At 37.3% G+C, this 26,881-nt stretch overlaps 1 protein-coding gene, 1 long non-coding RNA gene and 1 pseudogene across 2 annotated transcripts; 1 reads left to right on the forward strand and 2 right to left on the reverse strand.

The window, feature by feature from the left end:
* Positions 1–32: 32 nt before the first annotated feature.
* Positions 33–754, forward strand: LOC138374928 (uncharacterized; annotated as a pseudogene).
* A 9,689-nt stretch (positions 755–10,443) lies between these two features.
* Positions 10,444–12,023, reverse strand: ZNF260 (zinc finger protein 260). Its single transcript, XM_069456811.1, has one exon. The coding sequence runs from the start codon at positions 11,821–11,823 to the stop codon at positions 10,723–10,725; it is 1,101 nt and encodes a 366-aa protein (XP_069312912.1). The 5' UTR covers positions 11,824–12,023; the 3' UTR covers positions 10,444–10,722.
* Positions 12,024–12,337: 314 nt separating this feature from the next.
* Positions 12,338–24,866, reverse strand: LOC138374136 (uncharacterized). Its single transcript, XR_011231371.1, has 4 exons — positions 24,128–24,866; positions 23,603–23,647; positions 21,656–21,874; positions 12,338–12,440 (listed from the first exon to the last, which is right to left on the reverse strand). It is a non-coding gene; the product is annotated as an uncharacterized lncRNA (long non-coding RNA).
* Between the last annotated feature and the right edge of the window lie 2,015 nt (positions 24,867–26,881).

A 26,881-nucleotide genomic window follows, 5' to 3' on the forward strand; every position in this document is an offset into this window, starting at 1 on the left:
TTTGAGGCTGAATTCCCGCGAGAAGCACGGTCATGCCGAAGCGTCCTCTGGGAAACAGAGGAGCGGGCAAGATGGCTGCCGATTGTCAGTGTTCTTCTCAGTGCTTAACTGCGGCCCTGCCGAAAGGCTTGCGTCCCTTATCCAACCGCGTCCCGGTTGCCTCACGGAGCCCCAGCTCAGGCTTAGGCCATGGCTCCGAAGGAAGGCCACTCAGACGATGCGTTTCAGATGGGCTTGCTTCCCGGACCTGCCCTACTATCCCCGGGGGCTGCACAGCTTCGGGAGGAGGAGAGGAAGTTTGCCTGCGAAGACAATTTGCACCGGAGCCTTCTGGGGAATGTAGTTCGGAGAAGGGAAAACGGTTGGTGGACCGCTCAAAAGTCATCTTAATTCCTCTCACAGATAAACCTGCGCTTGGCCAAATTCCAAAGATTTTAGGAGTTAGTGCACCCAAACAGTGCGCAGGCGCAGATTTCCTGGGTTGCAGTTTTGGACTTTGTTCAGGGGTGCGTTTATCTTGATGTTCCTCAGTGCAGAGGGGTTGTAGAACCTGAGGTTGTGAGACCGAAGCTGGTCTGGGAGGTAGGAAGGGTGGAGACCAGGAGCCTGCGATGTGATTGGGGAGGCTGAAGGGGAGAATCACAATACCTGTGACGAGTTTGGAGTGGCTGAGAGGAGTTTCCGAAATTGCAAAAGCTGGTATTGTTCTGAGCTACTGACTTCTTTATGCATGGTGGAGGATGAGGGGCAGTGAGGTGGTCAATTGTTGAAGCACTTTGGATTTATTCTCTAATTTTCTATTTTTTCTCTTCTTTTTTCCTAATGTTTTATTTTTCTACATTCTGGAAAATTTATTCAACTTTTTCTTCTAAGCCTTCTTTTATACTGATGACTTTCTTTTTTTTTTTTTTTTTTTGAGACAGAGTCTCACTCTGTTGCCCGGGCTAGAGTGAGTGCCGTGGCGTCAGCCTAGCTCACAGCAACCTCAAACTCCTGGGCTTAAGCGATCCTCCTGCCTCAGCCTCCCGAGTGGCTGGGACTACAGACATGTGCCACCATGCCCGGCTAATTTTTTGTATATATATATTTTAGTTGTCCATATAGTTTCTTTCTATTTTTAGTAGAGACGGGGTCTCGCTCTTGCTCAGGCTGGTCTCGAACTCCTGACCTCGAGCGATCCACCTGCCTCGGCCTCCCAGAGTGCTAGGATTACAGGCGTGAGCCACCGCGCCCGGCCTATACTGATGACTTTCAAAAACACACTTCTTTATAAGACCTTATTATTAATAGTTTCATTGCTACATTTCTATAGTATTTGCTGTTGGCTCTCTGCAGTAGTTTGTTTGGACAAGTTCTGGTCCTTGCTTTATAGATTTAGTTTTTATGTTCAAAGTGTTCCTCAATTATTTGGTGATACCTAGATGTTCATTCAAATTTAATATGAACTAAAAAGTTGTTAATTAGCTGAAAGGGGCTAGGAAAGTAACTTTATCCTATTTTCATATGCCATCTGCTTGAATTATTATCCCCAAGTCATTTGCTTTTCTGATTAAATTTCTCTAGATAATAATATGCTATATCCTCCCAGAGTAATATTGTGATAATCACCTTGGTGAGAAGGTTGAGAGACCAGCCCCTTTTTTACGGATTTTTTTAGCCACCTTCTTTGTGTACTTTTAAAATATCAACATTATTAAGGTATAGTTTACATATAATAAAACTTACCCATTTTAGTCATTTAAGAGTTTTCAGTATGATTATCTAATTTGCCTAACCTCAGATAAGGAAGCTCTCTCCTATGTTTTCTTCTAAAAGTTTTATAGGTTTACATTTCACATTTAGTGATCCATGTTTAGTTAAATTTTGTATAAAATATAAGGCTTATTTTTGTATTAGACATAAGATTCTTTTTTGCATAGGTTGTCTAATTATTCCACTGTCATTTTATTGAAAAGACTATCCTTTCTATATTGAATTGCTTTTGCACCTTTGTCGAAATCAGTTGATCATATTTATGTGGGTCCACTTCTGGATTCTAATTTGTTCTTTTTATCTATCTGTGTATTCCTGTATCTGTCTGTGAATTCCTGCATTAATACAACAGTCTTGATTACTGTAGATCTACAACAAGTCTTAAAATCAGTAGTTTGTGTTATACAGCTTTATTTTTTCACATTTGTGTGACTATTCTGGTTCCCTTGTCTTTCCATGTATGTTTTTGAATCAGCTTGTTCAATCTGCAAAAAATACTGTTGAATGATTGAATTATGTTAAATCTATATATAAATGTGAGGGAAATTTACATTTTAACTATTAGGCTGGTGCAAAAGTAATTATGGTTTTAGCATTGTTGAAATTTGCCCTTTAATATTGGAATACATTCTTAAATAAATGTGGTTATGTTATAATTTTAATGTACATTTCTTGCTTCATGTTTTTTTGGTAATCTTATTACTTGCTATTTATTTTATATTTATTTTAGACTATGGAAATGATGTTAGACAGAAAGCAGATTCGAGTGATTTTCTTACTCGAGTTCAAAATGGGTCGTAAAGCAGCGGAGACAGCTTGCAACAGTAACAACAACATTTGGCCCAGGTACTGCTGCAGTGGTGGTTTAAGAAGTTTGGGAAAGGCCAAGGTTCTCCCCCAACACCTAGGACCCACTGAGGCAGTTGCCTGAGGCCTCCCAAGTGGGGCCTGTGGTATCTGAGGCTCCCCCTCTGTTTGGCTTCCTCATGGGGGAGGAGGCATGCTCAGCCCCCAGTCACAGGGCTTGACACAGGGGAGCATCTCTTCCCTCAGTGGCCTGGCAGGGGTGATGCTAAGGTTCCTGCTGGATGGCTGGGTCCTGAGTGGACCTGGCTCCATGCATCAGAGCGATCAGAATGTCATCAGTTGCAGAATCAAATGCAGCAGCAAAAGAGTGACCTAAAGGTGGAATTTATAATTAGAAGAAAAGCAGAGTATAAAATTTTGGAAAATTCGCAGCCTAGCCATATGATAGAGAAGGAAAGACCATTTTCAGGCAAGGAATCCACAGGTGCCGCTGAGCTATTACTTGTTAGAGATACTAGCACAAAGGGAGTCCAGTCTGATAGAACAATGGGAAAAAGTCCCTGAAGGCATTTCAGAAATCTTTGAGGCTGCTCTCTCCTATCATAGGCCCAGAGAGAGGCCTAGAAGGCAGAATGGTTATAGGAGACAGGCCCTACTGATTATGCAATTGTCCATAATGTTGCACAGGGATATCTTTTTTCTGTTCTTTCACTTTCAACCTATTTGTGTCTTTAGAGCTAAAGTGATTCTCTGGTACACTGTGTTTATTTGTATCATTTAAAAAATCTAGTTTGCCAACCTGTCTTTTGTTCAAATGAAGGATTTTTAATTTTAATGAATTAAAGCTGCATTTGCCTGAAGAAAGCCAGCCAAGCTACTGACTGGTTTGAAAATAATTATGTGCGTGGTAGGATAAGAATACACGTATGCAACAGTGTTGCTGTTCAATCACCAGTATTGTTTCCACCAAGTTTGTGGTCTGTATATAAGTGCACGGGGAGTGGATTTCTGAGTATGCAAAACAACACAGAAGATGGGAAAATTTAATAGGGACTATTCATGTTGTTGTATAAGAATTCATAGAATTTCAAGAGTAGTGCCACATAGAAAATGAATGTGTTCTCTATTGAGAGCCATGTCCTGAACAAGAAAGAGGCTATTCATTGTGATACTAGACTTCAAAATATAGTGAATAATTTTGAATGCCAGACAGCTCTAATGGATTATCTTTGTGCAATTGTCCATAATATATTCCTGTAATACATTTTTTCATATGTCAAATTTTCTTTTTAGCTTTTAATTTTTTTTTTAAATTTCAAAATATTAAGGGGGTACAGATGCTTTTGTTACATGGATAGCTTTTATAATGCTTTAGTCAGGGCTACAAGAGTGCCTATCATTGGTTTGGGGTTTTTAAAGGATTTTTTTCACTATTTAAACTGTCAGCACTATTTTTTACAATTCACTATGCATTTCATGTTCAAATCATTTCCAATATTGGACGTATAAATTGTGTAGAGACTTTTAGATTGTTCTAATTCATTTTATGCAATTTTTGCAAATTTGACTCCATGAAAGTTCATTATTGCAACTTTGGCTTTGTGTATAAGTATTGTGTGTTTAAGTAAAAATGTTGAAACTTCCTCAAAAAATGAAGAGTTTTTTTCATTTTTACGTCTGCACTTGTGAAAAATTCTTAAGATCTCAGCTCTTTGGGCAATTGCATGTGCACTGGTGACCCACTGCAGTTTTTGATTGATCTTTCAGCATGGTATTTCAGATTACCATAGTCATAAAGCTGGGTGCACACAATTATCAAGCATAGTGATACGAGTTTATACATTTCCCTTTTTTAGCTATTTAAAAATAAAGTTCATCTGCTCATACTGTTATGGCCATGTGACTGTCACAAGTATACCTGAGTGTTTATGCTTATAAAAATATGTATAGTTATTACTACCTATTTTATTAAGTGGCTGAGGAAGTGTTCTGTCCTGGTTTTGCTTCTCAAATAAATCTCCCTTTAAAAATGTAAATAACTTTTAAAGAATTTCTAAAATTACTTTTTCCAGAATTATATTTTTGAGATTTTGATCTTTTGGGAGTGTGATTTTGGGAATATTAGACTTTAGGGATTTTGATCTTTTGAGATTTTAACATTTGGGATTATGGTGCTTGGGACTGTGTCTTTCAGAATTATGATTGGCTCCCATTAGGAGCACATAAGTATCCGGTAAGTATCCCATATGTAACTGACTGTGGTGGAGTGAAGCAGGAGGGGCATATTTCTTATTCACTGAACAAAACTTTCTTGTATATAATGGTATCAAGCAGGAATACATTTCAAATTATTTTGTTCAGAATCTTAATGCTGAAGGACATGAAGCATAATTTGAACAAATGCAACAGCATACTATGTTTTGGAACAAAAAGACAATATAAATGTCAATTCTCTCAAAGTAAATGTAAATAATTAAATGTAATTAGAATACTAAAAGGTTTTGTAATTTCAGAAAACTATACTCATTTATATAGAAAGAAAATTAACTTAGATTAGCCAGTAAAACTGAAAAAACACCAAGGGAGATTTTATTATGAAACATCAAAATATGAATACAATAAGGGTCATGTTAAATTAATGTTATTAATTAAAATTAGCACAGGAATAGAAAAACAGATTAGTGAAACAGAATACTGGAAAAGATCTTAGTACAAATGAAAATTTAATGCATGGCAGTTTCAGGTGAATGAAGAAAGGATCATATGGGTAAAGGATTACATGGCAAAGTTTCAGTGGAATAGGAAAAGGATGGTATCAGTAAAGGATTAAGAGCAGTCCTTTCCCATTGACCCATGTCAGGAAAGGTGACCTTGGATTTGCTTTGCTACCACACCATTTCCTTGAAGTATACCATTGTAAACTCCTCATTTTGTAGCCTGCACCTGAATGGAGAGTGCTGTGTGAATTTGCACATAGACATTGATAGCCCATGTAACTAAGGTATTTTAAGTCTTGGGAGACCAAGGACTGTGGTTTCCCTGTGCTTAAATATCAGCTGCATCTCTTACAACTAACTGTGCTCTATATGACGTTGACACTAGAAGATGCAGCTGGACTATTGAAAGATGTTCTGGATTAAGAATGTTAATGTTTCCCAGTGCTGAGGTAAACCACACTCATTTTGAGCTCTTCTCCCCTGCGCAGTGCTGGGCCCCTGTAAGCTGTGCTTGCTTGGGCAGTTGCAGGACTGATGAAAATGCTGTGAAAGTGTTTTCTTGCCCTGGCAAAGCTAATAAACCTAGTGCTAGGTTAAAGCCTACTCTGTTGCTTGTTCAATTGCCCATCAAAAACCGTGCTTGATATTGGTGGACATGGCAGATTTGTGTCAGAGCTGTGTGACTGGCTGCTGAACAGAAGAATTATTTAACAAATTGTGCTTGTATGATTGGAAACCCATTTGGAAGAAAATAAGTGAACCTTTATTTTATATGACATTAAAAATTGAAATTCTAGATTAATATTTACACAATGAAAAAGGAAACAATAAACAATTTGCAAGAAAATTTAAGAAATTACATGCACAATCTAGATTGAATAGATCTTCTTAACCAATCCAGAAGTTTAGAAAAAATTAAGATCTATTTGGTTACACAGAAAGTAAAAAACATTTTAGGGAAAAATCATTCTTATGACAAAATTAGAAGAATTTCTAAGGCCTTTAAAATGGCAAAAAGATATACTCCTACAGGAAAATGGGCCAAGAATATGAAAATTCACAAACAAGCAAATCTAGGAGCAAGTTGGGCTTATACTCATCAAAGAAACATAAATTTAAGTAGTATCATGCTATCTATTGTAGAGCAAGAGGATATGTTATCTTTTTGGAAATGACTCTAACTAACATCTATTTGAAAATTTAAAATAGCATATTTCCTTTGATACAGCACTCTCTTCCCTATAATCTACCCCACAGAAATAAAGACACCTGAAATTTAAGGGCTGATTATATTAATGTTTATTGTAATACTGTTTATGGTGGCAAATGAGCAATAAGTTAATCAATGGTGGGGGGGCTGAATAAATTTACGGTACACAATATCAGAGAATACTATGTAGCAATTGCTCATTTTTACTCTATCTGGCCCTCATAATCATTCTTGTTGCTGGGTCCAGGACTCCAGGCAACTCAAGGCACCAAAATGTAGTCCTCCTAGTTTGTTCTAAATTAGAGGCCTAGTTGCTCTGGTGACTTCAAATCTGCATGAGTACATGGGCACACCACTTAAGAAATATTAAAGAATGTTTAAGTAGTGCAACATGAGGAATGGAAGAAAATAGGATAGTTTAGATTCATGTGGATATACATGTATATTATTTGAGCATATTACCTCAGAAAAATCAACCCCTACCATTTTCAATCTTATCTCAAGACCAACCTTCAAAAATGCTAATAATAAGCAGTGTTATAATTATATTAGCATTTTGTTATTTTGAGTTTGCAAGAAATTAATATATTTAAAATGTCTAAGATTGAAAGGCCGTATACTCATCTTTATCACTATTCAAAAAAAGCATTAACAGCTTTCTCGATATCAAGTTATTATGCAAAGAAATCAAATAAACATTCTCACAAAGATTTGCTCCAAGTAACAGAATACTATTTAGGTCTGAGATCTCCCATTTTATAACTAGTTTCCCCAAGTGAACAAACAAGGGAGGTGGGGATTGATTGGGTATGTCTGAGAATAGAGAAAATTACTCTGCAGGTTAAAATTGAAGCTGAAATCCAGAAGTTGATGTTTTCTTCAATGGCTTATTAAAAAAATTTAAGGATGACGTGGTTTCATTTTTAAAATGTCTAATTTCTGACTGGGCATGGTAGCTCATGCCTCTAATCCAAGCAGTTTGGGAGGCTGAGGTGGGAGGGATGCTTAAGGCCAGGTTGAGACCAGCCTGGGCAACATAGTGAGACCCCATCTCTATAATTTTTTTTTTTTTTTAATTAGCCAGGTGTGGTGGCACATGCCTGTAGCCCCAGCTACTTGGGGGGCTGGAGGAGGATTGCTTGAGCCAGGAGTTTGAGGCTGCAATGAGCCATGATCACACCACTTAACTCCAGCCTGGGCAATAGAGTGAGACTCTTATCTCTCTCTGTAAAAAAAGTCTAATTTCTAGTGCCAATACTGGTTATGCAGAGTATTAAAATTTCTGATAAAGGTTTCATTAAAAACTAATTCTCTCCAAGTATGTGCATGTATTATTTAATGATATGATCCTTAAGTGTATGTTACCCAACCAACCTGTTGCAAATCATGCTATAACTTTTGAGTATGCACAGATCAGTAATGTGACACACAAAAATAAATATAACTAATTGCATTTGTTAAGTTGCCAACCAATTAAAAATTACTTCATATTTTAAAGTAAAGATATAATTTTAGGCCGGGCGCGGTGGCTCACGCCTGTAATCCTAGCACTCTGGGAGGCCGAGGCGGGTGGATCGCTCAAGGTCAGGAGTTCGAGACCAGCCTGAGCGAGACCCTGTCTCTACTAAAAATAGAAAGACATTATATGGACAACTAAAAATCTATATAAAAAAAAAAATTAGCCGGGCATAGTGGCGCATGCCTGTAGTCCCAGCTACTTGGGAGGCTGAGGCAGTAGGATCGCTTAAGCCGAGGAGTCTGAGGTTGCTGTGAGCTAAGCTGACGCCACGGCACTCACTCTAGCCTGGGCAACAAAGTGAGACTCTGTCTCAAAAAAAAAAAAAAAAAAAAAAAGATATAATTTTAGAAATTTTTTTTCTTTTTTTTGGAGACAGAGTCTCACTCTGTTGCCCAGGCTGGAGTGCCATGGCATCAGCCGAGCTCACAGCAACCTCAAACTCCCAGGCTCAAGCAATCCTACTGCCTCAGCCTTCCAGGTAGCTTTGACTACAGGCATGCGCCACCATACCTGGCTAATTTTGTCTATATATTTTTAGTTGTCCAGCTAATTGCTTTCTATTTTTAGTAGAGATGGGGGTCTCGCTTTTGCTCAGGCTGGCCTTGAACTCCTGAGCTCAAACGATCCTCCCGCCTTGGCCTCCAGAGTGCTAGGATTACAGGCATGAGCCACCACACCTGGCCTAGAAATATTTTCTGTAAGATATTAGCATCTGACTGGGAATGTAAGTCCATTATAATATGTATTTTGTGTATAGCTTCCTTACTCCTATATGTGCCTTCTTATTTTTCATATATTACTACAAGCCAGAATTAATATTTTTTACATTTACTTGCGATGTTTATTTCTTTTGAATGAGAAATTGATATTTAGATACAAAACTGAAGTATGCTTTAATTACCATGTTGGGTCACATTTCCCTTCTACCCCCCCCCCTTCTTCCTAGCAGCACCACTTTTGGGAACTGTATCTTTCTAACCCGTTCTTCACAGTTTTACATAAAAATTTATCCATAAGCAATGTTTGGTATTAGGGTTGGTTAGTGTTGATTTTATACAAATTAACATAGATATCATTACAATATGTTCATCACTTCATTTTTCTTCACTCTACATGATTTCTTGTATCTTTCTCTTTTAATACATATAGACTTAATTTGTTGTACTTCTAGAGTGTTCTACTGCTACTATACCATATTTTATTCATCTATTTCACAAGTGACAGGCATCTGTGTCCCAACTTTTGGCTACTATAACTCATGCTGCAATGAATTACACAGCTAAAGACTAGTATGTGATTCCCTGTATACATGTGTCAGTTTCTTGGGTATATGTATATATACAATAGTCCCCCCCGCCCCCCACCTCATCCGTGGCTTCACTTTCCATAGTTTCAGTTACCCCTGGTCAACTGCAATCCAAAAATAGGTAAGTACAGCACAATAAGGTATTTTGAGACCAGATTCACAGAACTTTCATTACAGTATATAGTTAAGATTGTTCTATTAGTATTGTTTTTAATCTGTTATTGTATCTAATTTGCAAACTGAACTTTACAGGAAAAAAACAAAGTATATATAAGGTTCAGTACTATCCAGGTTTCAGGGGTCTTAGAATATATCCCCACAGAAAAGGTGGCACTACTGTACTCAAGAGTGGAATCTCTGGGTATTCTGGAATGTTTTAGAAATTCTTTCCTACCCATTGTTTTATTTTATTTTATTTTATTTTATTTTTTTTTTGTTGAGACAGAGTCTCACTTTGTTGCCCAGGCTAGAGTGAGTGCCGTGGCGTCAGCTTAGCTCACAGCAACCTCAGACTCCTGGGCTCAAGCAATCCTTCTGCCTCAGCCTCCCGAGTAGCTGGGACTACAGGCATGCGCCACTATGCCCGGCTAATTTTTTCTATATAGATTTTTTAGTTGTCCATATAATGTCTTTCTATTTTTTAGTAGAGACGGGGTCTCGCTCTTGCTCAGGGTGGTCTCGAACTCCTGACCTTGAGCGATCCACCCGCCTCGGCCTCCCAGAGTGCTAGGATTACAGGCGTGAGCCACCGCGCCCGGCCTTCTACCCATTGTTTTAAAAACATTCTCTTATAAAGCTCTTATAAAGTTTTCCTTTTTTGCATTTTAGTCTTCAGTACTTTTGGAATTCTTAAGAAATAAATTTTTGAAAGTATTATGGTAGAAATCTATTAATATTACTTTTCCATATAAGGAGTCAATTACCCTGAGACCATTTTTTAAATTATCCATGATTTCCCCACCAATCTGGGATACCACCTCTATCAATTACCAATTCCCCATAAATTTATGCATATATTTCTGGATTCAGTATTCTGTCATAATCTCAATTGTCTATGATTGCTTCAACAATTTTGATGATTATAGTTTTACAAATCATACATGTATCAAAACATAGAACAATAATTTTGTCTCTTAATTTCAAATCCTATACCTCTTGTATCTCTTTTCTTAATGCACCTGGTAGGCCTTCCAGGAACAAGCTACTTAGTTTCCATGTTTGTGGTGGGAGTTTGGGTTACAGGATTTCATTATACTATGATACTTATTGAACACACAGTATTTTAAGTTTTGAATTGCTGCTGAAAGATCTCCCACATTGATGTCGCTTTAATGTAAAATGAATTTTTTTAAATACTATTAAGTATAAATTGTGCTGAAGGTTTTCCTAAATCCAAGGCATTCATAGAGCTTTAATGAGTATGAATTCTCTGGTGTCTAATATGATGTGACTTTTGGCTGAAAGCTTTCCCACATTCACTACACTGATAAGGTTTTTCACCAGTATGGATTCTCATATGCAGAGCAAGAGTTGAGAACTGAGAAAAGGCTTTCCCACATTCATTACAACCATAGGGTTTTTCACCTGTATGGCTTCTCATGTGCACAGTAAGAGATGAGCTTTGACAGAAGGCTTTCCCACATACCTTACATTCATAAGGCTTGTCACCTGTATGAATTCTCACATGTACAATAAGTGATGTGATCCGAGAAAAGGCTTTTCCACATTTATTACATTCATAGGGTTTCTCTCCTGTATGAATGTTGTGATGTTTAATGAGGTATTGTTTCTGCCTGAAGATTGTTCCACATTCATTACATTTATAGGGTTTCTCTCCAATATGAATTTTCTCATGCTCAGTGAGATTTGATTTACCACTGAAGGCTTTTCCACATTCCTTACACGTATAGGGTTTCTCTCCAGTATGACTTCTCTGGTGTCTAATGAGGCTTGACTTCTGAATAAAAGCTTTCCCACACCCTTTACATTCATAAGGTTTCTCTCCAGTATGGATTCTCTGATGGATAATGAGGTTTTCCTTCTGGCTAAAGGCTTTTCCACACTCATTACATTTAAAAGGTTTCTTTCCACTATGGATGTTCTGATGTTTAATGAGGTATTGCTTCTGGCTGAAGGCTCTTCCACATTGATTACATTCAAATGGTTTCTCTCCAGTATGAATTTTCTCATGCTCAGTGAGATATGATTTGCCATTAAAGGCCTTCCCACATTCCTTACATGCGTAAGGTTTGTTTCCTGTATGATTATTCTGGTGCTTATTGGGGGTTGGCATCTGAATAGAAGCTTTCTCACATTCATAAGGTTTCTCTCCAGTATGATGTTTCTGATGAGAAAGGAAGCTTCCCTTCTGGCTGAAGGCTTTTCCACATTTTTTATTACATTTATGCAATTTCTTGCCTGTGTGACTTCTCAAATGGAGAGTAAGGGATGAGACTCGAGTGAACACTTTACCACATTCAGTACATTCATGTAATTTCTCGCCGGTATGCATTTTCTTATGCTCTGTGAAGTTTTGTTTCAGGCTAAAGGTTTTTCTACATTCATTACATTCATAAGGTTTCTATTCAGTATGAATCTGATCATGCTGAAGGAGATGTGATTCATGCTAAAGGCTTTCCAACATTCCTATCATGCACACAGATTTTTCTCCTGGGAGATTTCCCTAGTATCTATTGAGATGTAAAAAGGATGAAAGCTTTTCCATACTCAATAAATTCATATAGTTTCTTTTCAATATTAATTCTCAGGAATCTAAAGAAGTTAAATTTATGATGAAACACTTCTCATGTTGATTACCCTGAGATGAGACAATTACAAAAAGGGATGAAATATAGCATTCTCTTTATATTCTTAAGGGTTCTTTCCTACACTGCTTCTCTCATATTTAAGTATAAATTATGTATGAGTATAAATTATGTTGCAAACTCTTTTAAACTGAGTCCTATACAGAGAAGTACAATCTTGAAGAATCAATGACTGTGTTCAGAAGAAATACTTTACTGTTTCCTAGATTTTCTGAGTTTCTCTGTATTTTCACCGAGGAAGATGAGACTTAACTCACAAGTCTTTCATGTTGTGTCTTTATCTGTTTATAAACTTCCCAGGCTTCTAAAAGAAAGTACAAAGAAATCATCATTGAAAAAGAGTTAATAAGTGTACAATATTTAGTGTCTGGCATGTAGTAAGCATCCAATAAATTAGCTTATCATTATCATTAACATAATAGCACTAATATCTGTGAATTTTCCCACTATTGTTAATAAAATTTCAGAAGTGAGATACTGTAAAATAGAGTCTTTATTCAAGCCTAATCTCTCAGTATAAAAGAAAGCTTATAGCCCAGGCAACAAAGTGAGACCCTCCCATCTCTAAAAAAAATTTTTTTTTAAATTAGCCGGTTGTGGTAGCATGCACCCGCAGTCCCAGCTAATCAGGAGGCTGAGTTGGGAGGATCCCTTGAGCCTGGGAAATATAGGCTGCAGTGAGCTATTATTGCACCAGTGCACTCTAGCCTAGGTGACAGAGTGAGACTCCATCTCTCTCTCTCTCTCACACATACACACACAAAAGGCAAAAAACCCCAAAGTTCAAATATAATTAACATTCATAGGTATATGTAGTTTTTAGTGTTTTTTCTTTTTTTTTTTTTCTTCAGACAAGGTCTTCCCCTATCGCCCAGGCTGGAGTGCAGTGGCATGATCACAGCTAACTGCAACCTTACCTTCCATGGCTCAAGTGATCATCCTTAAGTCCCTCCTCAGCCTCCTAAGTAGCTGTGACTACAGATGCAAGCCAATTCTCCTGGCTAATTTTTTTCAAATTTTTTGTAGAGGTGATGTTGCACTGTATCGCCCATGTTGGTCTTGAATTCTTCACCTCGAGCAATCCTCCCACCTTGACCTCCCAAAGTGCTGAGATTACAGGTGTGAGCCACCTTTTTACTGCTTATAAATGTAACTATGCACACTTCATAAATCAGTTAAATAACAGAAAACATAAAGAATAGGCAAGAAACAGGATGAAAGGACAAACACATAAGATTTAAAGAGCCTAGGGTGATGGGACAAAAAGAAAATGAACAGAAAAATTTAAATAAGGTATTTATTCTTATGTCTTCCTGAAACTCCATTAAAATGACAGTAAAAGGGTTAAGAGAAGCACATACTCATAAAAACTAAAAGGCTAAGGAGATACCACTGGACAAAAAGCATTGGGAAATTTGGAAGGAAAGCAAATAGAGGACAGTAAGTTAATAGCAGAACTGAGTAGCTTAAATAAAAAGTGAGCAGATGAGGATGCCAGCTAGAAACAAGGTCATTTGTAACACACAAGTTTTCAGAGAGGCTCTCTAACTGGAGAGACCAGGCAAGAGTGGAAGATGGGGCTTATAAAATGATTATAAAAGGAGCAGCTGCTGTCCCCAACTCTCTTAATGGAAATGGAAAGTTACTATCCAGACAAACTAAAACTGAGAGGCTCCAAATGTAATGACGACAGGCAAAGTAAATGACAGGACCATAATAAAAAGAAAAGAATGAGTAAAAGTTTATACATAGTAGGGGCCCAAACCCTTTCCACTGTTAAACTCCAAAAATGTTGGTGGTTGCCAGGTGTCAGATGATGGAAGGATTCTTTTCTGAAAAAATGAGAAGACCATGAGAACACCTACAGATACTAACATACGGAATCATACAAAAGAAACACCTATATTCCTAACTGATTGCTACACAGTGATAACCACTATTTTACAAGTCCCACCCATGTACACAGAGATTATAAGAATCTTTCTAGTATCTCAATATTAAATATTAATGTAGAGCTAATGATCACAAACACATTTTATGAAAGCCCTAACATCAAAGACAGATCAAAACAAACAGGATAATTCAAGGCAAAGAACAGAAGAACATGGACCTGTAACACTATAATTAATGTCACAGAAAGCCAAGAAAAGATTATTATGGCAATGAAATATTAACAGGGTTCTATAAAGAAGTGCTTCTGGAAATAATATGATAAAAATTTAAAATTCAGTATGTTGTGGAACAAAAGTCTAAAAAATCAGAATAAAAAAGGAAGAATGGAAGGAAGGAAAGGAGAAAGAAATAAAGAAAAAGAGCAATGACTGGAAAATTAGTGGATTAGTGGAAGAATCCGGGAGATTGATTCAACATCTACTAAAGGAGATCCAAAGAAAGTATGAAGAAAAATCAATGCAGGAAATTTTCAGAGAACTAATACAAGAAAAATTCCCAGAATTATAAATCACGAGTCTACATACTTAACAGGCCCATTGAGTACAAAGAACATTCCATTTAAGAAGATCCCTGCTAAAGCACATCATTGTGAAATTTCAGCTAGGAATAAAAAGAGGATCCTAAATGTTTAAAAAAATATATTTATTATGTAAGGAGAAATAAAAAAGATTTATCACATCAAAAAGACACCAAGACTGCAAGACAAGGGATAATCCTGATCCCAAATTATTTCCAACCAAGACTTTGAAGTTTTATAGTTCTGTTTGAGAGTTTGGGAAGAATCACAACACATAAATAGAAAACTAAGCAAACAAAAGGAGGCAAATATTAACTCAAAGAAAGGCAAAAGTTATACAAGAAACCAAACAGAATCATAGATCATTTGGTTTACAAGTCAACGACACTTACAATGTTATATAAATGCTGACAAATGATATAATAAAAAAAGCAGTGATATAACTAGTATCAGAAAGCAGGAAGGGAAGTATGGGTAGTGGAGATGATATTTCTGGACCCCATCTTTTATATCAGCATGTTGACAATGTCTAAAATTGATAAATCAAAAAATTGGTGAAATACCTGTATAAAATATGAGAATAAACACTGGCAGACAGTTAAGTGAGTTGACAGTGTTTGGCTTTGTGGAGTAGGAATTGAGGGTAAGGAAAGAGGGAACAAGCATAGCTGAAATCCTATTTGACTTTTAAAAGCTTCTATTCACCTATAGAATCAACCTTTAAGAATTGGGCCTTTTCTGGGCGCGGTGGCTCACGCCTGTAATCCTAGCACTCTGGGAGGCCGAGGCGGGTGGATTGCTCAAGGTCAGGAGTTCGAGACCAGCCTGAGCGAGACCCCGTCTCTACTAAAAATAGAAAGACATTATATGGACAACTAAAAATCTATATAGAAAAAATTAGCCGGGCATAGTGGTGCATGCCTGTAGTCCCAGCTACTTGGGAGGCTGAGGCAGTAGGATCGCTTAAGCCCAGGAGTCTGAGGTTGCTGTGAGCTAAGCTGACGCCACGGCACTCACTCTAGCCTGGGCAACAAAGTGAGACTCTGTCTCAACAAAAAAAAAAAAAAAAAAGAATTGGGCCTTTTGACTTAAACCAATTTAGAGCAGTAAAATAACTGTAGACAGTCCTCTGACCTTTTATCTAGTTGCAACTGAGTCTCATATGGGCTAAAGAACATAGCATACACTTATTTAATGACGAAACAAAAAGAAGATAGGCGAAAAAACCCAGCCATCTTTGCTTCCAAATCTGATTTATTGCAGTGTTTTAATTATTGGTACTATCATTTCTGGATTATGAAAACTGTCACTACCATCAAGTTCAGTTTTCATTTATTTGTCTACTTTCATTATGCCCAATGTACTGGTACCCAAGGTCTTCTCTTGTTAAGAGCCCTTTTCTTTCTCTCTAAAACATTTCTTTTCCATCCACTAGCTAGAAACATTCAATATTATCCTGATCTATCTCTCTCAGAATTTTACCCTCATTTTCTTATAAATCAATGCAAAAAGTGACTCTGGTAATATACCGTCACTCATATCAATGCTATACTTCCATAATTTTAAAAAAATGCCCCAACCCATCTGCATAATATAAACAAAATTTCACTCAAAATGAATCACAGACGTAAAGCACTAAAACTATTAACACAAAAGAAAAAAATATAAAGTAGACTTCATCAAAAGTAAAAACAAATCCTCTTCAAAAATATAGTTAAGAAAACAAAAGATAAGCCAAAGACTGAGAGAAACTGATAAAGGGCTTGTATCCAAAATGTATACAGAACTCTTAAACTCAATAATAAAAAGATGAATAATCTAATTTTTAAAATGGCCAAATGACTGGAATAGACACTCACAAAATAAGATACATGTTGAGTATCCCTTATCTGAAATACCTAGGACCAGAAGTATTTTAGATTTTTGATTTTCTTGAATTTTGGAATATCTCCATATACATAATGAGATATCTTGGGTATGGAAACCAAGCCTAAACATGACATTCATTTATGTTTCACATATACTTTACACATATAGTCTGACAGTAATTTTATACAATATTTTTAATAATATATGTGGCTCGTCACATAAGGTCAGATATAGAATTTTCCACATGTGGTGTCATGTCAGCACTCAAAAAGTTTCAAATTTTGGAGCATTTCATATTTTGAATTTACAGATTAGGGATGCTCAACCTATATATGAATGGCCATTGAGCACGTTAAAAGTTGTTCATCATGGCCAGGTGTAGTGGCTCATGCCCATAATCCCAGCACTTTGGGAGGCCAAGGGAGGACTGTTTGAGGCCAGGAGTTCAAGACTAGCCTTGGCAATATAAAGAGACCTCATCTCTATGAAAAATAAAAAACTAGCTAGGCACGGAGGCTCGTGCCTGTAGTCCTACCTACTCTGGAGACTTAGGAGGATCACTTGAGTCCAGGAGTTTGAGGTTATAATGAGCTCTAATCAGGCCACTGCACTCCAGCCTGAGTGACAGAGCGAGACCCTCTCTCTGACTAGTAATTAGTAAAATGCATATTAAAACCCAAAGAGATTAAAATGGCTGAAGTTAAAAGGACCCATGTGTGAGAGTTTGAAGCAACCATAACTCTCTCATACATTGCTAGTGACAACGAAAAATGGCATAACTACTTTGGAAAACAGCTCTTTATATTTGATGAATTTTGCTAATTATATATACTCACACAACCAACACCAAAATCAAGATACAGAGCTATTTTCCAATATAACTAACGGGTACTTTCAAGTAAATTATACCTCAATAAAGCTGAAAAAGTAAATCCTCCCATACTGTAGCTCTACAACAATCACGAATTATTTAATGATTGCCTTGTTTGTGTTCAAGATTGCAGACAAGGACAAAATATTGGCTTTTCTCTCAATGAGCTTCAAAGTATGTCTGAGACATCATAATTAAAAATACAAATATAAGATAGTACACACTTAGGATCCAAGTTGCCCTGGATGCTGTGATATGAGATGGGAGCTCAGAGGTTGGAGAGATTGGGCTAGATATTTTTTTAAAAATGAAGGTCAGGGTTAAATGAGGGATATTTAATCTTGATAGACTGATCAAAGGCAAAAATGCAAAGAATTTCACATATATAAAGAGGGAGGCAAGAAGTATACAACTGGTAACATTTAAAGCTGGAATAATAACCACAATCACCAATTGTGTAGTGGAGTGAAGAGGGAACTGAAAATATACCAATATCCCCATTACCCCTAGTGGGGAGTAAATAGATATTGTCTAAAGAAATCAAGGATCAAGACCATAAAGATTACTAATATAAAGGCAACTAAAAGAAGGTGGAAAAAATATAAACTTCCCAAATTTTCAGAAGGAAAGACATATAACAAAACAAAAAAATTCAAAGAGCCTATAAAGATAATAAAGATATAAAGATGAGGCAGAATTTAAAACAGAATACATAAAATTAGATAAAGGAACCAATATGAATCATATTCATATCAGTAAGTACAATTAGAATAAACATAACTAGTAAAAGAAAAGCCTTATATGGCAAATTCTCAGGCCTCACACCAGACCTCCTGAATCAGTAAATTTGCAGATGGGACCCAGGTAATCTGTATTTGACATGATTTTGATGCATGCCTAAGTTTAGCAACTACTGATATAGCAAAACCCACCTAAACTCTATATGCGAGGGCTGTCTGGAAAGTATCCAACCAGAAAGTAACCATTCTCATTATATTAACATGGCTGGATACTTTCTGGACAGCCCTGTATACAAGATATGTATCTAAAATATGTATCAGAAATGCTGAAAATAAACAAAATACAGAATAAAAAAGATAATCTATAAAAACTAGAGAAATCCAAGATACAACAACACATTAGTAACTGAGAAGACAACACTCTCTTCACCTATGAAATCAAATCCATAAAATATATTTAAAAATATATAAAAGAAAAGTATATACCAATTTACAACATAGTTTATTAATCAGTTTATTCTGTATCTTGAAAATAGATAATGAACCACCTTTTTAAATGTTCAAAGAACATCCTCAAAATCAGCTAATATAGTAGGCCGATTCCACAAAGTAGAAAAGGACAAAATATTCTGACAAAAAAAAAAAAAAAAACCAGAAATTACAAAACAAAATTAAAAACCTTTCCATTGTGAATTTCAAAATCTACTGGTTTGAACAAATCCTTTGGCCAAAGACAAAATTAAAACAAATTGCAAAATATTCAGAAATATAATTCATGAAAACAAAGTATGTCAGAACCTATGGAACATATTTGAAAAAATGCTTGGAAAAGAAGTTTTAGCATAAATATATACATCATTTATAAAAGAATTAATAATAAACTAAGCACTCTAAATAATTTAAATGAGGAAAAGTAAACAATAAAACAGAAAACTAGTAAAAATAAAAAATAATTTATTACAGAAAAAGAGCAACAATAATAAATTCATGAGTTGATTTTTAGGGAAAAAAGTTAAGTAGGAATAAAGCAAAAAAAAAAAAGATTATTTGTAATTAACCATAGATAGAAAATGATTGTAGGGAATATTCTACTCAACCCATGCAAATAAATATGAAAACCTAGCAAATAACCTATGAAAACCTAAACCAGAAAAGACCAAAAACTGAAACAGGAAAACAGAAAAATAAACATAGAAAAAAAAAAAAATGGAGACAACTGTCAAGGTATTTCATTACCCTTAAGCCCAAGGCATAGATGGCTTAACAGGTGAAATTTAATAAACTTTTAATAGATAATAGTATTACTATTTATTTTAAATTTTCCAATTACTTTTTAAATTCATTGAACTTGAGAAAGTATGAGGCACAACAAATCGATATTTAAGCTACTATAATCCTAACAAGCCACAAGAAAACAAAAAGTTACATCTCCTTTATAATTAAAGCCCCTCATATTTTTATAGGTATTACATCTACATCCTTCACACATATTTATCAGAATTGAATTTTTCATACTGTAAATGACAGTGTTGGGCAACGTCATCTGAATACCAGGTAAAATGGTTCTTCCAACAGGATTTACCTCATGGTTTAAAAAATATTTTCAAAATATAAATCAAAATATTCTACTGGCAAGGAAATCTTAACTGTTTCTTTGTAAACAGTGACCTGTTAGAACAAGGGTTGGTAAACTACATGCCATATCCGTTTTGTGAAGAGTTTCACTGGAACATAGTCATGTTCATTTATTTTCTCGTCCATTCACTTTCTTGTCTATGACACTTTCATGCTACAATGCCTGAGTTGAGTAGTTGTAACAGAGATCCTACAGCCTACGATGGCTCAAATATTTACTATCTGGCCCTTTACAGAAAAGTTTGCTGACCCCCTGTCCTAGAGTACCACCAATTCCTTCCTCTTCCATCTGGCTGGAACGAGTATTGTTGATCCAGCAACGACCACAACCAGATAATAAAGAGACAACCTGGGAGAAAATTTGGATCCTTAAAGGACAAAGACAAAAGTAACCATGCAAATCTGGACTACTCACCACATGACTGTTATATGACCAAGAGGTTAACAAACCTCCAAATGTACTCGGCACATTAAACTAGTACATTTGGAGGTTTGTTGTATCACTTAGCTTTACCATGATTAGTACACTTCTTAGCTCTATCTCGCTGCTTTCCATATCATGTATCTGAGATGTCTAACAAATGTTCATCACCAGCTTAGACCTCTCTCCTCAATAACTGATTCACATATCCTACTGACTACTCAACATCTCCACTTGGATGTCTAATAGGGATCTAATTCATCCTGCTCCGGTCCAAACTCTAGCTCTAGCTTCCAAACCAATTCCTCCCACATTCTTCTCATCTCTTTAAATAGTAACCTCATTCTCCCAGTTGCTCCCTATTTCTCTCAGATCACATACCTATTATATCTTCATATACTATTGGCTTTATCTTCAAAATATGCCCAGGATCTGGCTATTTCTCACAATCCTCATTGGGACAACCAACGCCTAAGCCACATCCTGTCTTGCCTGGATTATTTAATAGACTCCTCACTGGTCTTGCTACTTTTGCTTTTATCTCTTTACAATTCTCAACACAGCAGCCACAATAATCTTGTCACAGTCAAATCATGTCACTGCTCTATCTGAAAGCCTTTTTATATACTCATAAAAACATTAAGAAGCATACAGAAGACACTGTTAATAGTGGCTGCTTCTTGTGACCAGAAATAGAGAACTGAGAGCCATGAATGAGGAGACATACCCTATTGTTTTAATTGTCTATCCAGTACATACATTAAATTTTAAGTATGATTTCTTTTTAAAAGTAACAGGGGAAGTGAGCTAGTAAAAGTCAGTACTAATCCCCAAGCCTGCAATATTGTTAAAAAGCAGGAGGTGAGGAAGCGTTGAACTATGATGGCTGAAGGTAAGACGATAGGAAATAAGACTAAGGGGGTAAAATTCAACTCTGAGGTATACAACAATGGCAGGAGTGAGAAATGATTGAAAGCTAAATTTTTAAAGAAAAGAATCTACATGTTAGTCTTTGAAAGATTACATGTTTGATACATAATAGAAAGATTAGATACATAGATGATATTTTAACAAAAATAATTTACATGCTAGTTTTTGGAAGGTCACAGATCTGTGGAGGCCTGAATGCTTAAGGAAATGGGTCTAGGCATACAGGGAGAAGTGAAAAATGGAGAATGTTAGTAAAAGAGAGAATAAACATGAAAGTAAGGCTATAAAAATCATAAAATTGAGGCTGCAAATGAGGTAGAGAGCCTGGCAGCCAGAATACAGGTGGGAGAAGCAACCAGTCCTCTAGAATCTGAGAAAAGGAAAACATAGAATCAGGAAGAATATCTGGAAATGTCATTTAGGTATCTGAAGAATTAGCATCACTCCAAAAGACAAGGGCTAGTAACAAAAATCTCAAACAAACAAACAAACAAACAAAAAAGAAAATTTAGAGGTTGCAAACTCTCAATAACTGCCATAAGCCTTTATCCCATTCATACCTGCCAGGTTTTTGCTTACTCACCTAGTGAGAACCTTCTTTCACATCTCTTCCTCAATCATCCATTGCTCTTCTTGTTTGAACTGGTGACTTTAAGCTTGTAAATGAAAAAGTGACATAGGACTTGGACATTATGGTTGGGGGGCAAAGCAGCATCCCAGAATTCAGGCTGAGCCCTTAGGACTCTAAGAGCTGTTGAAGGGTAAGGAAAGTGCAGCTCCTGGGGATGCACAAGATGCTGGCCTGTGAAAAAGAAGTAGTGATGACCCTTTGGCTTATACATACATGTGAGCAAATAGAAAAAGAATATTCATACTTAGCATTTCAAGCCAAACCCATAATGCCATTTACAAGCTCCACACATTTCAGAAATGAGAAACAGAAGGTACCTTATTTTCAGAATTTAGGTTACACAGAGAAGCTATGACACTAAGTTGCCAGAGTTCTCCAGAATCACAACTTGTTACAGGTTCCTTTGAGCAGGTGTCACTTGTGTTCTTGCTCCTGATTGAAGTCACATTTTTAAATACCTTTTTTTCCCATAACAACACTTTTCTCATAAATGTAAAGTAACTGATCTTGACTGATATGGACAAAATATATAGGAAATTATTTTGATAGTATTTATAGGTCAGAGTGCTTAAAAATTTTAGAGGACTAATATATCTTACCTACATTATGTTACTGTAGGAGAAATTAAATATAATAGTGTCCTACAATTATAGTCTTCCCTTGGTATACACAGGGGATTAGTTCCAGGACCCCTGCGGATACCAAAATCGGCAAGTGCTCTAGTCCCATATACATAATGGCATAGTATTCACATATAACCTATGCACATCCTCCTCTATCCTTTAAATCACCCCTAGCTACTTATAATACCTAATGTCATGTAAATGCTATGTAAATAGTTGCTACAGTGTATTGTTTAGGGAATAATGACAACAAGAAAAGTCTGTACGTGTTCAGTACAGATGCAACCATTGTAGGCCTAAAAATAATTTTGATCCACAGCTATTGAATTCATGGATGCAAAACCCACAGATACAAAGGGCTAACTGTATGCTCATTTATTGATTCAGCAAATATATATATTTATCATTTATTGTGTGTAATGAAGAAACCTTGGTTTCCAAGTTGTAATGGAGTATGACACATGAAAGGGTCAAACTTGCTCAGAAGCTCTTCTCTTACTAAAATATAAGAGCCTTAGAACCTGGCTAGACAGTTCTGTGAATTGCTGAAACAAGTTATACAGAAGGGGGATTGGATGGAGGCAGATGTTAGGAAGGAGCTATCAGTATGACACTTTGGACATAAAGAGCTTGAAGCTCCTATGTAACCTCCAGACGGACTGTTCATTAGGCAGTTGCATATACCATCAAGAGCTCAGGACGAGTCTCCAATAGAAATAGACATTTATTAACCATACGTGTCAGATAAAGCCATAGCAGTGGAATGTTATTGCCCATAGAGTACTTAGAGATGAAAAGATGTTCAAGGCCAGCTTAGAAACACCAATAGTTAAGGAACAAGGAGAAACATAAGTCCTGTCTTCCTTATAACTTTTAACAGATTTTTTTGTATATATCAAAATCATATATTTCTGACATATATTTTGTACCCTGATTCTTTAATTTTTGATTTTATTGAAAAATATGTTAAGAATAAGTGGGACACAATACTTGAAGAAAGTGTCTTTGTAGATAGAAGAAAATTTGTTTCACGACATTTACAAAGGGCATTTGGGGCGGGGAAAACCCGGTCAAATTAGTAGTCAGACTGCTGTTCTTACTGATGAACTAGGGAGTTTCTTGATTTCTTTGCGCCAAAGGCAAGACAATTAGCTTTCCAATTATGTGCTTTCTGTATTAGTGGAAACTACCGTTAAAGCTATTTTCCTTAGTTCAGGACTTCTCCAAACAGCCCCACCAAAGTTTCTCCAAAATATTAAGAAAACTCAATACTTACTGGGAGTATAGGCACCCAGTAACAAGTTTTTCGGAACTCTTTCCTCTGAAACAAAAACAAAAAACAAACAAAAAGAATGCTCATTTTGTTTTCTACTTCACAACAGGTTTGCTTTTATATAAAAATCACTTTTAATTCGCTCAATTCCTTAGCCTTTTCCCTTTCTTATTTTCCAGAAAAACACATCCTTATAATCATTATTTTAGAAATGAGGAAAGTGAGGCTTAGAGGTTACTCCTCACAAAGCCACCCATCTAGCCTCAGAAACTTAGAACCAGTTTCTCACTAACTCTACAATCCCAATCACCCCTCACAACCCTCGGCGACCCACCCGCGAGCCCACTCGTTTCCTACCTACCCCTGCTCCCATCCACACAAGCTCTAAACACCGCACGTCACAAGAGGCGATTCCTCCCCTCCAGCCTCCACAGCCCCGGCGCAGGCACCACGAATCCTCTCTTACAGACTCCCTGGCAGGGTTCGGGCCCACAAACCAAAGCCCCACACCGCAGAAACCAAACTCACCAGCAGACAAAGACGACCATGGCGAGCCGGAGAGTCTGCGCCTGCGCAGTCTTTCAGCGGGCGAGCATTTCCAGAGGTCTCCCGAGCTCTGCCAGGTCCCGGCTCAGAACTGGACGGAATCAACCGATCCCGGCCTGTCCTCCACGCCACTCATTGACTATGGACTACACTTCCCAGAAGATTCAGGGTTCGAGTCAGCTTTTCGCGCGAACTTCTTTCCTCCGCCAGAGGCTGTGGGACTGTCTCCCTGGTGGGGGCGGGAGTGTAAGTAGGCCGAGTCTCAAGACTTAGTTATTGTAACATTCTACTTATGTCTACTCTGCCTGGAGGAGAGGGCAGTGGTGTGCCAAAGAGCACGATAAGATCAGCTCAAATACGCTGGGCTGACTTCATGTAGGAGCCACGGTGCGATGCTAGGCCAGGACCCCCCGGAGACTCCCAGGTGCGGTTCGGGGATCGCGGACAATCCCTTTGGCCGGACTCGGGCCGGGCGCCATCTTGTCCATCGCGGGTGTGGGTCTGAACTACATTTCCCACAGGGCGTCGCGTCCTCGGCTCCTCAAAAACCGCGAGGCTGGCGGCTCTGTGGACCGCTGTGCTGGACCTAGGAGCTAGTCCCCGAACGGTTCGCCTCGGCGACTGCTAGTGACGCGATACGGGGGAGGCCGGAGGTGAGGAGTCTATAACCGGGGCGGGGATTGAGACTGAGTACTAAGTCTGTTGAGGCGTAACGGGCTAAGGGCGGTTGTGCAACCGTGTGTGATTGTGTGGCTGTATGTCCTAGCGTTGTGTGTGTGAGATTGTGAATGTGTGTGACACCTTGTGTGCAGATGTGGGGAGTATTAGGCAGCTGTCCTTGAGTCCTTGTGTTATGATTGTTAATTTGTGACCGAGTGTAATGCTGTGTGTTTGGGTGTGGGTTAGCTGGGACTGTAGGTGTGACTGTATTCCTGTGGTGGATGTGTCATTATGATCGTGTGTGACCATGAGTTCCTCTGTGTGCAGGTATACGGAGCTTTGTGACTGTGTGGCTGTGCAGCACCGTGTGGGGCATGGAGAGAGGGTACTTGTTACTGAGGGTTCTTGTCAACGTTAGATGTGTCACTGCAGCACTGTGTGTGCGTGGATTTGAGGAGACCGTGACTGTGTGTCTGTGACTATGTATGTCATACATAGTCATATGTGGGAGCACAAGACAGCTCGGCACCTTGACAGTAAAGGAGCACTTTTCTGTGACACTAAGATTGACATGGAAGCGCCAACCATGGTGGGGGAGGGGCAGGCAGAGTAACCTCTGACCTTGTCATTTGGACCTCAGAGGTGTGTTGTCTGCCATTTCTGTCCTCCAAAAGAGATCCCCAGAGGAGGAGGAACTCAGTCACATCTAAAAGCCATGTTTAAGGTGCCTTGGAATTTTCTCTTTGTTCCTTAAATGCTTTATTTTTTCAAGATACAATTTTTTTTTCTCTCTTGGCAAATGCCCAGAAAGACCTATCAAGTAACCTGGAATCTACTGTTTCTCTTTGGAAATAACCTTCCTTCCTTGCTTTTCCTAATTTTCTCTTATTAATATGGGGAATAGTTCAGTCTATCTTGTATGCTGAGTATTTTGGTTTTACATATGTACATATATAGATACACATATATGCATACAGAACAAATACATAAACGCATATTGTATATAGCGTATGTTTTCACTTAAGTGATAGTTTAACTTCCAACAAAATTGAAAGTTCCTTAGAATATTTTAAATATTAGGTACTGTTTACTGTTTTGCCACCTGTGGCTAATCCAGTATCCATTCCCTCCTCTTTATTGCTGTAAAAATCCTGATCTTATTTGGAAGAGCACTGTGCTCTGCTTAAATAAAGAAAAACAAACAGAAAAAAAAAATAAACAGAACTCTGCATGTTTTGGCTTCCTCTGTTGATGTAAGCAAAAGTTCTTAGATTGGGCTTCTCAAACAGTTTTTTAAAGATGTGGGGATGGGAAGGGGCTGACTCAGTGGGCATGTATTCTTGTGGCCCTTTTCCCCTTTCTGTCTGGAATGTGGATATGGTGTTACATGTGGAGCAGCTATTTTATAACTATGCATTTAGAATGAAAGGAAGGGTATGAGAGTTTATGATATATTAAATGGAAATAGAGAATTTTAAGTTGCACATTGTGTGAAAGCAATTTGGTAAAAAAAAAAAAAAAACAGTTCTACCTATGTATGCAGGAAATATGCTTTTTTGTTTGTTTAGTTGGGGTTGTTTTGTTTGCATGAAATATATAGTAGCATTTTAATTTTTCCTCACTATAACTAGACTTAAGTTTGGGAAAGAAGGGGTTTCTCCTTGTGTGTGTTTTTTTTTTTTTTTTTTTTGCTTCTGCCGATCTCCTTGTCTTTTTGTATAGTTGTTCAGTCTTAAGCATGTACCACAATGGCTAGGACATAGTTAGCTATCAGTAAATATTTGATTAATGAAAGAATAAGTAGTTAATAAATGATAGCAGTGTCAGTTTCTTTTTGGTGACACACAAGAAACATGCCCAGATTGCCACTGAGATTACCCTTAATTCTGCCTTCTGGGGGAGGACGGTGGTATGCTAAAGAGCAACCAACATCCTTCAAACTGGATATGAATTCTTCATCATCTACAGGCCTTTTGATGTGGGGTGAAAGATATTCACCATTACTCACTGTTTTTTAGTTTTCTTTGATGCTTACTGTGTTTTTATACCTAATGATATTGAAAACCAATTTTTCAT

Source organism: Eulemur rufifrons, chromosome 24 (assembly GCF_041146395.1).
Source record: "Eulemur rufifrons isolate Redbay chromosome 24, OSU_ERuf_1, whole genome shotgun sequence".
In the NCBI taxonomy this organism is placed as follows: Eukaryota; Metazoa; Chordata; class Mammalia; order Primates; family Lemuridae; genus Eulemur; species Eulemur rufifrons.

Bases quoted from the DNA above. Each gene is read 5' to 3' on its own strand.
- ZNF260 (XM_069456811.1), bottom strand. From the start codon at position 11,823: ATGCATACCGGCGAGAAATTACATGAATGTACTGAATGTGGTAAAGTG.